The following is a 12862-nucleotide window of genomic DNA, read 5'->3' as shown; positions in this document are numbered from 1 at the left end:
TACAATTGCATTCGCTTACTGCCTGCAGAGAATTTCCAGGCAGCAGTGCAGAGATGGGAAGCCCAGAGCCCCTGCAGTCTTCCTAAGTTGAGACGTTTGAGAATTACAAGACGTCAATTTAGCTAGAATTCTTAGGGTAGAATCTAGAGAGGAAAAGCTTTCACAGAAAGGAAGTTCTGAATCTACAGGGGTTCCTCCTGAGTCTTCAGCTGAGCTCTGATCAGCCAATGCACATGAGGAAATGACCCAAGGCTGGAGAAGCAGGCAAAATAATGCCCAGAGTTCACATGAGGCTGAAAATTGTTCATATTCCCAAAAGCCAGAATGGAGAAACCTCATATACGTAGGAGCCTGGGTTATACTCAGAACGGCATCATCTCACTAAGAAATGAGATTAACCCCCAGGTTAAAGGCTGCTCTGGTTCCACCTACTGGAGCTTAAAAGTACAGCTTGAACAGATCAAAAGTAACTTCTGTGTATCCCAGAACATTGTTCACAAATATTTGAAGGAGTGCAAAAAAATAAATAAATGAGCCCGTCACCCATCAAGGTAGAATTCAGAATGCCTGACATCCAAATCAGAAATTACCAAGCATGCAAAGAAGCAGGAAAGTATAATTCAAAAAGACGAGAAAAAGCGATCAATAGAAACAGACCTAGAAATGGCATAGGTGATGGAATTAGTAGATAGGGACATCAGCACAGCTACTGTAAATATATTACATTTATTTAAGAAAATAGAAGAAAGTAAGGGCATGTTAAGGAGACAAATAGAAAATACAAAAAGACCAATATTAAACTTCGATAGGTGAAAATATATAATGTGTCTGGGACAAAAATATATATACTAGACATGATTTAACAGAATATTAGACATTGCAGAAAAAAATATTTACTTGAAGGCATAGCAGTAAATATTATCCAAAATGAAATAAAGAAGGAAAAAAAAAGACTGAAAACAAACCCAAATCCCATGAGGTCAGTGAGCTGCGAGACAGTTTAAGTGGCCTAATACACCTATATTTTAAGTCCCAGGAGAAGAGAGGTATGAGTGGAGAGGGCATGGAGTGAGCTGGGGTGGGGCAAGAAAGGAGAGGAAAAAAGAGAACGGCAGAAAAATTGTCCAATTTGGTAACTATAAACCCACAAATCTAAGAAATTCAAGAATTCTAGCAGAAGAAACTTGAAGAAAACTACACAAAGACACATAATAACTGTAGCTTAAAAACAGAAAATCTTTGAAGTGTTGAGAGAAAAGAGCCTGAGAGCTTAGGGAGGAGAGAGTAACTGTGATCTGGAAGTGCTGGGGAAGGAGTGTCGTCAGAGGAGAGGTTTCAGTGGGAATAAGAAAGTGAAGAGAACTTGAGGGATTCCATGGATGCCGTGCTTCTGATGCTCCAGAAGGCAGAGTGCAAAGGGTTCAGGCCCTGGGGAGGTGGCAAAGGTGTAGTCAGATTAGGGCGTTAGATGAAGCTATATTTGGATAAGGAATACCTGTGACTCTTGGACCTCTCCTGACCATGTAAACAGGAAAAACAGGCTTGATGTGATCAGTGCAGATGGTGGCCCAGGCAGATTGGTGTCGTAAGGCTGTGACTACTGGGAAGGCGGAACCTGGAGGTCTTGCCGGGAACAAGCAGGGCTCATTTTGCATCCCAGCTGATGGAAATGTGGAGCCTGGGAGGGGCAGTCTTCCCAGCTAAACTTTGTGGTATTAACTGATTTCTGTGCATCTGCTATGGGTGTGTGTGCAAGAGTACTTTTCCAATCAGCTTTGCATCCTGATTTTTTAGGCACATCTTGTAGACAGTCTGGTCCTATACCAAATAGGTTTCCAGAGGGAGGATTTTTGCGCTCACATCCTAGTACTGTAGTCACTTGGGTTCTAGTGACTGCTGTAGTCATTTATGTAAAGGTTCTAGTTGTCTCATAACCCTAGTTTCCTGGGGTCCACATACCTCTCCTTTCCAAAGTCAGTTGATTTCTTATTCATGACTTGGAATTATAGAATCCTGCATTGTTAAGATTCAAAAGATAAAGAAAGCATGCTATTCCAAATTGAGCATCAGGTGGAGTGAATCTAAGTATTTGACAAAATTAAAAATAAGCAAGAATACCACAAACCATACCAGTGAGGCTTTAATAATCAGCTTTTCACAACTTTTTTACTCTAAATGTTTATATTAACTCTTATATATTCATTTATTTGATTAAAAAGCATAATTGAATAGGAAAGTATACTAACCTCAGTAGTAATAATAGGAAACCTGGTTATTTGGACTAAATGGCCATAAACAATGCCCCACTGCTCACCTTAATTACAAACCAGTATTACGGGAAGATAATCGTCATGTAAAGGGTAAGCGTTATAGTCCCAAATCTATAAAATTGTATTCGGTATCTCATTGGCCACCCAGTATAATCTTATAAGAGCAACATTTTGCAAGTTTAGGATATTTATGACTGAATGTACTTTTTATTAATTATACTGTTTTCTGTGGCTATAATGTGGTTTTAAAATCTTTCTTCTGTGTAGAAGTAAATGAGCAGTATGTATGCATTACTTGTTACCACGAAGTACAATATTCCTTCTACCAAATTGTATTAATCATATTCAGATCATATAAGAATATAAAGTTAACTCAGTTCACATCACAAATTATCCCCAGTGTAGCAAGTGTGTGCCTGATCCAGATCTCAAGTTTATTTTCCTTGCTGTGTTTAATCTACATAATTATAGTTTTATTGACTTTGTTTCCTTTTTTAAAAAACACTATTCAACTGAGTAAATCTCAAATATCGTACTGGCTTTATTCAGTGATTCATGAATCCAGCAGCCCCATCGTGCAGATAGAACAGAGCCCTGCCTTGCTGTACAAAATGAAAGACGTTTATAGGCAGAAGAGAGTGGGAATAGGAAGTTACATTAGCGAAAAATGGGTTGGTGGTGGCAAGGTCACTTACCTTTAGGGGAGGGCAGGGGTCTGTCAAGCAGATCACCTCACTAGTGCTAATTGACTGGTTTAATATTTTATTTTTGGAAGAGTTGAAACTGTAATTAAGTCTGTAATCAGTTTGGTGCCATGAGGCTTAGCATAAGTGACTCCATTTGGGGCCTCTTATCTTGTTTTTTAACACTTGCAAGCAGAGAAGCCCTTTGAAAACCAAACATTTAACCATCTTCCCTCTGCCTAAAAAGAAAAGGTCTGATAAAAAAGAAAAATTTGCATTAAGCAGTTTTAAGTCTGTTCCCTGTGAAATGGCTTCAAGGAGGTATTGCTTTTGGGAGATATTAGAAGAAATGTTGCCACCTTTGCCAACTGTCACTTTTCCAGAACATTTAAAGCAATGTTCTATCACCTTAAAAAACTTCCTAGGAGCGGTTTAGAGTTTTTGCAGCTTGCATTCTACAATTGAAAATTTCATATTGGAATTATAAAACTGAAATACCTAGTCCTTTAAAATTATTTCCCGTATTTTTAGTGTTGTATGTGAATAAAATACTCATTTTGAAAAACCCAGAGCTAATGTAACTTCTCCGTCCCTGGTGTGATCATTCAAGTTTTCTATTAGTGTTAGAATCCTTTCATTTTCAGCACATAGTTGTTTTTCCCCCATGTTGGAAGCTATAAAGAAAAGCTATAATACTAGAATATAATATCGGTGTGGTTAAATAAAAAAACTGTTCTTAACATTGGGCTTACTTGAAGAGGAAATAACAAATAATCCAGATGTTTTTGTTTCCTTTTAGGTCTTCGGGTAACTGTGCTTCTGACGTCCTTCCTTATGGTTTTGGGAACTGGTCTAAGATGCATACCTATATCAGACTTAATGCTTAAAAGAAGGTAAATCTTATAAATAACTTTTTTAACCCACATTTTCCTTTCATTATAAGTATATTATTTATGTTTGGTTATAAGCTTTTAATAAACAGTTCCATTTTTAAGAAGATCTGTAGAGTGTCATATTTATAGTAACATTTATTTTTTCTCCCTACATGATGATTAATTCAGTAGACATTTATTTGTTGTCTTATGGAAGATACTCTATTAGTTGTCATATAAATAAAAAAAAGAACAAGTTAGTCTTCATGCTATCCAGGAGCTGTAATAACCATGGGAAGATAAGATACAAGGGAAGAATAATTTGGTTAATGCCATAGAAGAGTATAAAATTGCCCTGACAGAATTAAGAGAAGTTTTGCCTGAGAATATCAAAAAGAAGAGTTCATGAAGGAGGTAATAATTAAGCTAAGCAGAAGGATGAGTAGAATTTTGATAACTATACCAAAGGAAAAAAGTATTCCAGGGTAGAGGAATATCAGGAATGAAGATACGGAGGCAGGTAAGCATAGGCCTCTTCTGAGATGGGTGGGTAGCTTCATTTGCATACAACAGTATTTGTGCACCTGGGATCCATGGATTTATTTTCAAGAGGTGCAAGGTATATGAAGATTTTTAAGTTTTTATTTTCTTTTTGGTTATAATACTAACAATTATTTACCAGTAATAAACCTGTAATTAGACATTTTTACTGACCAAAACATCAATTTCTTAAATTAGTGTTTCTCAAACTGGGGTTGTTGGATGTGACCTTGAAATCCATTGAGAAATGTTTTCCCTTTCAAAAGGACCCATAAATTGCTCAAATTTGGGAGACACTGGTCCACAGCACAAGTTATAAGAATAGGATGTAAAGAGATGAGTTTAGAAAAGGATATCAGATCATGAAGGATCTTGGTGCCATCCTGTAGAACTGTATTTTCCTCAGTGGACAGTTGGGAACCACTTAGGTTCTTAATCAGAGTAGCAATAGGATCAGACCTATGTTAGGTAAACTACCAATTGGAGGTATGTAGGATTGATTACAGAGGGTAGGGGACCAGGAAAGATGCAGAGAGAGCCCAAACTGGAGTCATTTTATTATTGCTGTTTGCTTATTCATTTATTAGTTCATCCATTCAGCAAAATTCACTGAGCTGCTTTTCTGTGCCAAGCTCTATTCTGGGCATGGGCAGTACAACAGAGAACACAATAGACACAGCTCTGCTTCCTGTAGTTTTCAGTCCATTTGGGCAGACTGGCAATAAACTAGATAAATCAGTAAATGTATATTATGTGCTGTGGTAAAAAAGTAAAATAGGAAAGAAGGATTTGAAATGTCAGGGACAGGATGGTGAAATTTCAGAAAGAATGACCAAAAAACCTTACTGGGGAGATAACTTTTTGAGGCAAAAACCAGAAGGAATGAGTGGGAGATGCATTATGGAAGGGACAAATTCCAGGCAGAACAGCAAATGTAAAAGAGTGGAAAGAGCACACCTGGCAGGGAGCCGAGTGAGACTTCATGGGAAGAATGGCAGGCAATGAGACCAGCTCAGCTATGGGGCAGTAGTGGAAATGTGAGACAAGGTCCTTTAAGACCTTCAGTTTTTTCTCAGCTAGGAAACCATCAATAGTTTTGAGCTGATGATAACCATGGTTTCAGGTCCTTTACTGAGAATAGTCTTAAGGGCAGGAGTAAGCAGACCAACTAGGGAACCAGTGCAATAGACCAGGTGAAAGATGATGCTGGCTTGGGCCATAGTGGTGGCAGTGGTGGTGGTGAGAAGTCAAAGTATGATAATGTTTTGAAGGATTTGCTGATGGGTTGGCCAAGGGGAATAAGAAAAAGAATGGAGTCCAGAGTAACTCCTTGCCCTGGGAAGTTGTGGGAATGGAAAGAGTGGCGCAGATGTGAGAGAGAACATGAGAGAAAGAAATGGGATGCAATATAATTGCGATTTCACTCTAGAGACTCTGCAATTGATGAGTCCATTCACAGAGACAGGGGACATAGGAGGAGCAAAGAATGGATTTTAGGGGCAAGATGTTGAGTTTTATTTGGAACAGAATTTTTCCATTTCAAAATAAGTGCTATTCATTTTCAGTTCTTCAAAATATACTATACTTTCCAGAAAATGTGGAGTACAGGTGTTTCATATTTTAAAAGAAAGATAAGAAAATCACTCTGGTTCTGGTGCAAAGTTAGTCTTCATTTCCCATCCTGCTGAGTGAGGTTTTAACAGATGGGTTTCATTATTGTGTTTGAGATGTTTGTAATTTTTCAAACATAAAATTGCATTTCTATTTTTTTGACCATCTACAGCGTTAAGTACAAATTTTAGTATAAGCTTAACTACAACAATGCATTCTTTTAAAAAGCCTATTAATACTTTTGTCAGCTTTTCTTCTGTTTTGGGCCTATCCATAATATTATTTCTCACTAATATTATTTCTCTTTATATTCTTTCCCAATATAAAATTCTAGGAATAATAAAGAGTTGACATTCTGTTTTGATAGAGAAGGTGGTATGAAAAAGAAATAGAGCTCTTAAAGAAATGTAAACAAAGATAGGAAAGAGATAAAGAAGAGAGAAAATAAAGAATTCAGAGCAATTGAATCTTTCATGGAAAGAGTATATGAATTGAATTTTCAACACTTGTGTGTTCATGTATAAAGAATGTAGGACTATTATCTCCTTGAAATGAAACTTCACTTTATGTCCATACAGTAGTTCTTTTAAGCAGTACTATTAACAGTGCATATGTACTGTTAAAATGAAAATGGTACAATTGAAATATGTATTTCTGACCAGTAGCTTCAATAAATCACCACTTTCAAGCTTCAGTCTCCATCTGACACTCAGCAGGAGGGGATAAAGATCTTTAAGGTGTATCTGGACAGCACTGAAACAAGTATTTAGCAGTCTCTGTCTTTGTGTGCCTCCTTTACTTGGAGCTTTTTGAGCTTCTGATCCAGCCTTCTAGAATAGTGTCCCTGCACCCTTGGCTTCCTGTATTTTAGCTTCTGTAAGTCTCAAGACAGAATAGCATCTTCTGATGAACCCGTTCGTCAATCAAAACTATATATTTTTTTATTAAGGTATCATTGATATACAATCTTATGCTCAGGTTTCACATGAGCAACATTGTGGTTACTACATTCCCCCTATTATCAAGTCCCCACCACATACCCCATTACAGTCACTGTCCATCAGCATAGTAAGATGCTATAGAGTCACTACTTGTCTCCTCTGTGCTATACTTGCTTCCCCGTGACCCCCCCACCCCCAATATTATGTGTGCTAATCATAATGCCCCTTAATCCCCTTATCTCTCCCTTCCCACCCACCCTCCCCAGTCCCTTTTCCTTTGGTAACTGTTAGTGCATTCTTGGGTTCTGTGATTCTGCTGCTGTTTTGTTCCTTATGCTTTTGCTTTGTTGTTATATTCCACAGATGAGTGAAATCATTTGGTACTTGTCTTTCTCCACCTGGCTTATTTCACTGAGCATAATACCCTCTAGCTCCATCCATGTTGTTGCAAATGGTAGGATTTGTTTTCTTCTTATGGCTGAATAATATTCCATCAAAACTATTCTTAATATTTTCCTAATGGTGTTATACTTATGTATAGAATCAGTATTTCTTTTATCTGCATGGTACCAATGAAAATTCAGGAAAAATTAGTTCTCCACCTTTTTAAAAATTAACATCATACATAAATAAGGAACTTAGAATAATGAATATAAACATTTCTTCTATGATCAGGAAGCAAATAAAAAAATATAGATGGCATTGCTCTATAGCACTGGATGGCATTACTCTGTAGTGTGAAATATGATACTATGTGCCCAATAAATAATTTAAAGATTTCTGGAAGGTGAACTTATAGTCAATAAGTTATATCTGTTTTTAGTTATAGGTGTATCCAGTGATTCCCATAATGCATGCTATCTTTCAATCCAGGATAATTTTCATTAATATTAGTAATAGTTAATATTTACAAATGAGTTAGTTAAATAGTATGGTTCTAGTAAGCACAGATTTTCTAAATACATATTCCATTGTGAGATGCTTTGCAGCTGTCAAAATTACATTTAAAATGACCATACCAGAAAAGATGAATCATTTAGTAAATGGTTTTGTGACAACTGCTTAGCTATCTGGGGAAAAAATGAAGAAGAGCCTTCAATCCCTGCCTTACCACTTAAGTAAATTTCAGTTGGATCAAAATTTAAATGTAAAAAATAAACTATAAAACCTTCATAAGAGTGTATATCAATGATACCTTAAAAAAATGAACCATAAAAATATTAGAAAATGAGCCTAGTTACTTTTTAGTAATCTTAAAACAGGAAAGACCTTCCAACTAAGACACTAATCTCAGAGGCCATAAAGAAAAGCTTAATACATTTGGCTACATAAAAATATAGACCATGTGATTAAATAGACTATAAAACAAAGTCAAAAGACAAGTTAAAAACTGGAAAATATTTGAAACAATAAGACAAATGGGTTAATTTCCTAGTTGAAAATAATTCTTTCAAATTAGAAAAGAGGCAACTCAGTAGGAAAATGAGTGACAGATATGAACAAGTAATTTCAGCAGTTAAAATACAGGTGACAAACTGAAAATGCCTGTGGATAAAATGAAAGTTCCTGTGGCCAAGATTCTCACCTGGCCCTGGTTGGCTAGCTCAATGCACACCTGTGGGCCATACGTTGCTATTGACTCTATATAAAGAGCTCTGCCCAGTGCTCTGGGCGACACGGTGGCACAGCTACAAGGCTGCAGGAGAGCAGAGCAGAGGCTGGAGTGGTGGCAGTGCCAAGGACAGAGACTGGGACGGCTGTGCAGGCAGAGAGGCCCAGAGGATGGCTGTCCAGGCAAGAGATGCCCAGAGAACAGCTGTGCCAGGTAGAGAGGCCCAGAGGCAGAGACTGGCTTGCTGCATGCAGACTTGCTCTGAGTCAATGGGATTTTAGTGATTGATCTGCCACTGTGGAAACAAAGTTGGTTATAATCCTTTCACCCCAAGAATGTTTTACTGTCATTTCTTTGGTCACATTGAATCTATAGTGAACTTCTCTGGGGCTGAAACCCATTGGCAAGACAGTGCACAATTTTCCAACATAATTAAAGACATGAAAATTAAAGCAAGTAGATGTCTGTTTATTGGCAAAGATGAAAAGGTGTAGGATAAAACAGGCAGTGTTGATGCGAGTAGTTGGGGCATCCTCTTTGGAGGGCATTTTGGCAATATTTATCATAGTCAAAATTCACATGCCCATTCACCCGGTGGGTGCACTTCTAGAAAATTAGCCAATACAAAAATCTATACCAGGTGCAAGGACAACCATGTTCATGCAGCTCTGCTTGTAGTAGCAGAAGGCTGAATGTAATCCAGTGTCTTCAGCAGAGGACTGGTTGTGCTAATGTATGTGACGGAATGTATGCAGTTGTGAGAACAGTCAAAAGTTCTGTAAGTGCTAATATGGATATATCTCCAAGATACATTGTTGAGGTCTACAAAAAGGCAAAGTTTACATATTATGTAACATGTTTAGTATGTTTCTAGTTTAAAAAGTGGGAGGGATATGTATGCCACATTTGATAAGGACTATTTCTGAGAGAAGCTATTACTACTGGTTGTCTCAGGGTAGGAGGCCTAGGGAACTATAAGTCTAGGGTAGAAAGGAGATTTGCTTTATTGCCTCCATGTATTCATGCAACATCCTGTTTCCATGCAGAGAACATATTTATCCTTCCTTGAAGTTGAAAACCTATTGCCCTGTCCAATTATTGCATCCAACTCAAAATCCTGAATTTCTGGGTTCCGTCAGGTCTTTGTGACTCCTTGGGAGTAACTCCATTAATTGTTCTTTGTGGCTTTTAGCTTTGCCCTCTGGAAGGCTCTTTTTTTTGTCAGTGACCATACCTGAAGTGAATGTTGGGAGGCTTTGCTCTTCTTGGGGGCAATACAGCTTTCGACTTTTACTTTGTGCTGTTGCTGATTTGGGGACTTGAGGATTGCTTTAGGGATCAAGCAATCTTAAACTTTCTGTAGAACTGTTTTGTAGTGTCTTTGGAAATACACTTCCCTCAGGCGTCTAGTAGACTTGCTCTATTTACATCCAGTAGGTTCATGTAAATGTAGCCACACCCAGAGATTTTTACTTCTGGTTATAGTTTTTAAACCAGCTGAACCTCCTTAACTAGCATTTGTGCTCAGCCCATCCCTTTTCCCTCAACTTAGTGTTAGCTGCCTTGATGCCATCTGAAAGAAAGTAGGCCTGGGTAAAAAATAACACCATTAATCTGATCTCTGCTGCTAGACAGGCTCTGAAGGACATTTTATTTCCTGCTATTGAGGTACAGAAGCAAATTGAAGCTTCAAGTTCCTGGATTCTCATTAAATTTAGATTGTAGGCCTCAGGCAGAGAGAACCTCTTTTAGCAGAACTCTTGTCCCTTCCATCTGTGCTTGTAAATCAGCTAGCACTTGCCTGACTTTCTCTTATAGTACCATCCTAAAGGCAGCCAGGAGCAGGAAACAGAATAACATGATTTTTTCCAGCTAGTTACAGGTTATCACAAGCAATGGTTTTGCTATGTCTCACAAGTCACCTGCCTTTTCAGCACACTGCCTAACTGCTAAACATATTGTGTCTTGTGAGTGCAGCACCCCAATTCTGGAGTTGATTTCTCAATTAAGTAATAGGTTAAGCCATTATAATGAGGAGAGCCCAAAATATAATGGCTCTAATAAGATAGTATTTTTCTTATTTGAGTTGGCAGGTGGGCCAGGGCAGGGAGGCAGCTCTGTTCTACAAGGGATCTCAGTTTCCTCTATCTTGTTGCTCCCCAGGGAGACAACCTTAGCAGTACAGTCCTAGGCAGTGCACCGGCACTGTCATTATATTTCATCGCACATGGAAAGGGAGGGGAACACCAGGGAGAGCATTTCATCCCCATAGAGGTGAACTTGAAGTCTTCCCACTGTAATGTCATTGGTCCAAACTTAGTAACATGGCTCTCTGCAAGGGGTACTTAGAAATGTAGCAAAAATGTGGGGTGCTCTGTAGCTAAAAGGAAAATAGAATGGACACTGGGGGATAGTTAATTGTCTCTACCACAGGAAAACTGGCTATGTATTTGGGAGGAAAAGATAATTTTAGATCCTCACTTCATACCATGAATCAAAATAAACTCAGGTGAACTAAACAGTTAATTTAAATATTTAGCTGTAAAACAATATGTGGGAATATTTATATGATCTCTGTATGGGAAAGTTTTTTTTTCTAAGCATGAAAAACAAAGGAAAAACATAAAGAGAAAAATTGATAGATCTGACTGCTTGTAAATTTTAATGTTATGCTTCAGAAAAAATAAACTAATGGGAAAAAATATTTATCAAAGTAAGAGCAATAACAGGTAAATAGTGTAGATAAATATATAAAGCACTTATTTAAAATAAGAAAAATTATAATAAGCCAGTGGAAAAAAAGACCTGTAGTTAAAAAAGAAATGCAGTTAAAATAAGAAAATGCCTTTTGGCCTTACCAAATGTACTAGGCAGAATTATGCATCCATCCCCAAAACATAGCCATATTCTAATCTCTGGAACCTGTGTATATGTTAAGTTACATAGCTAAGGAAATCTGTAGTTGCAGGTGGAATTAAGTTTGCTAATCTGCTGACCTTAAAATACAGAGATAATCCTGGGTTATCTAGGGGGACCAAGGTAATCACAGAAGTTCTTAAAAGAGAGACACAAGAGGAAGTCAGAGATGCAGTTAGCTTTGGAGACAGAGGAAGGGGGCCGTGAAGGAATGCAGGTAGCCACCAGGAATGGGAGAAGGCAAGGAAACAGATTCTTCTGTAGAGCCCATAGAAAGGAACAAAGCCATGCTGACACTTAATTTTAGCCCAGGGAGACCTGTGTTAAACCTCGCATTTACAGAACTGTAAGAAATTTGTGTTTTAAAGCTGTTAAGTTTGTGATAATTTGTTTGAAGGGCAGTAGAAAACTAGTGCACCAAGATATTTGTGTGTGTGTGTGTGTGTGTGTGTGTGTGTGTGTCTGTTTTTAAAATACTGGTATTCCATGCTGGTGAGGCAGTAATGGCAGCCTCTACCGATAGGAATGTAAGCTACTATAAACCCTTCTGAAAAACAATTTGGGAGTATGTTTCATTAAGCCTAAAATGTTCATATGGTCTTTGACTTATTGACCCTAAAGAAATGACTTAGAAAGTGACAAATATTTACATACACAGATTGTCACAACAGCATTATTAATAATAGCAAATAAGTAGCAAACATTAGAAAAATGGTTAAATGACGTTTGTACATCTGTATAATAACACTGTCATAGAGTCATTAACAATAATTATTACAAAAAATAATGAAAAAATGCTATGATAGACTATAAAGTGAAAATGATCTGTAATTACCTATGCATACATATTGATTGAGAGATGCATTAGAAAAATCTGAAAGAAAAAAATGAAAAATCAAAATATTAGTAGTGATTGTCTGAGTTATTGAGTTACTAAATTTATGGGAGTTTTTTTCTTTCTAGACACTCTTTTATGCTATGAGTATATATACTTTTAAATTAAGAGGACAAAATAAAAGTTATGAGACAAAATGGGGAAAGGCAGACATCTCTCAGACCAGGGCTAAGTCCATTTTTCCCCTGTACCATGCTGAGAGATTATTGCATTTGGCCTTAATAAAAACCTCGTAAGATAGAGTACCTTTGGAGAAATTGAAACAGAAAAGAATAAGTGATTCACCAAAGATTATGTGGTTAATAAATTTAGCTAAGAGTAGAAGCTGAGTTTTCTGATATCTAATCTAATACTCCTAATACTCTTTTCACTGTTTTTTATGTACTTTGTGTAACTGGTACTTGGTGATTTATTATTATTATAAGCTTCTTTAGGGCCAAGACTATTAATACTCATCCTTATATTCCCTTTAGCGTCTAGCTGCCGGTGTTCTGACCACAGCAGATATTCAATAGATATTTT

General features: G+C 37.3%; 1 protein-coding gene across 3 annotated transcripts in view; it reads left to right on the top strand.

The window, feature by feature from the left end:
• Nucleotides 1-12862, top strand: part of SLC49A4 (solute carrier family 49 member 4) — a 93331-nt gene that overhangs the window by 7979 nt on the left and 72490 nt on the right. For all 3 annotated transcript variants that reach the window (XM_073231549.1, XM_073231548.1, XM_073231547.1), the window contains exon 2: nucleotides 3753-3846. In XM_073231549.1, the coding sequence (XP_073087650.1) occupies nucleotides 3753-3846 (94 nt within the window). The remainder of the gene's footprint in view (nucleotides 1-3752; nucleotides 3847-12862) is intronic.

This window comes from Manis javanica, chromosome 3, assembly GCF_040802235.1.
Source record: "Manis javanica isolate MJ-LG chromosome 3, MJ_LKY, whole genome shotgun sequence".
Taxonomy (NCBI): domain Eukaryota; kingdom Metazoa; phylum Chordata; class Mammalia; order Pholidota; family Manidae; genus Manis; species Manis javanica.
Note: the sequence above shows the minus strand (reverse complement) of the source record. Positions and strands in the feature narration are given on the sequence as shown.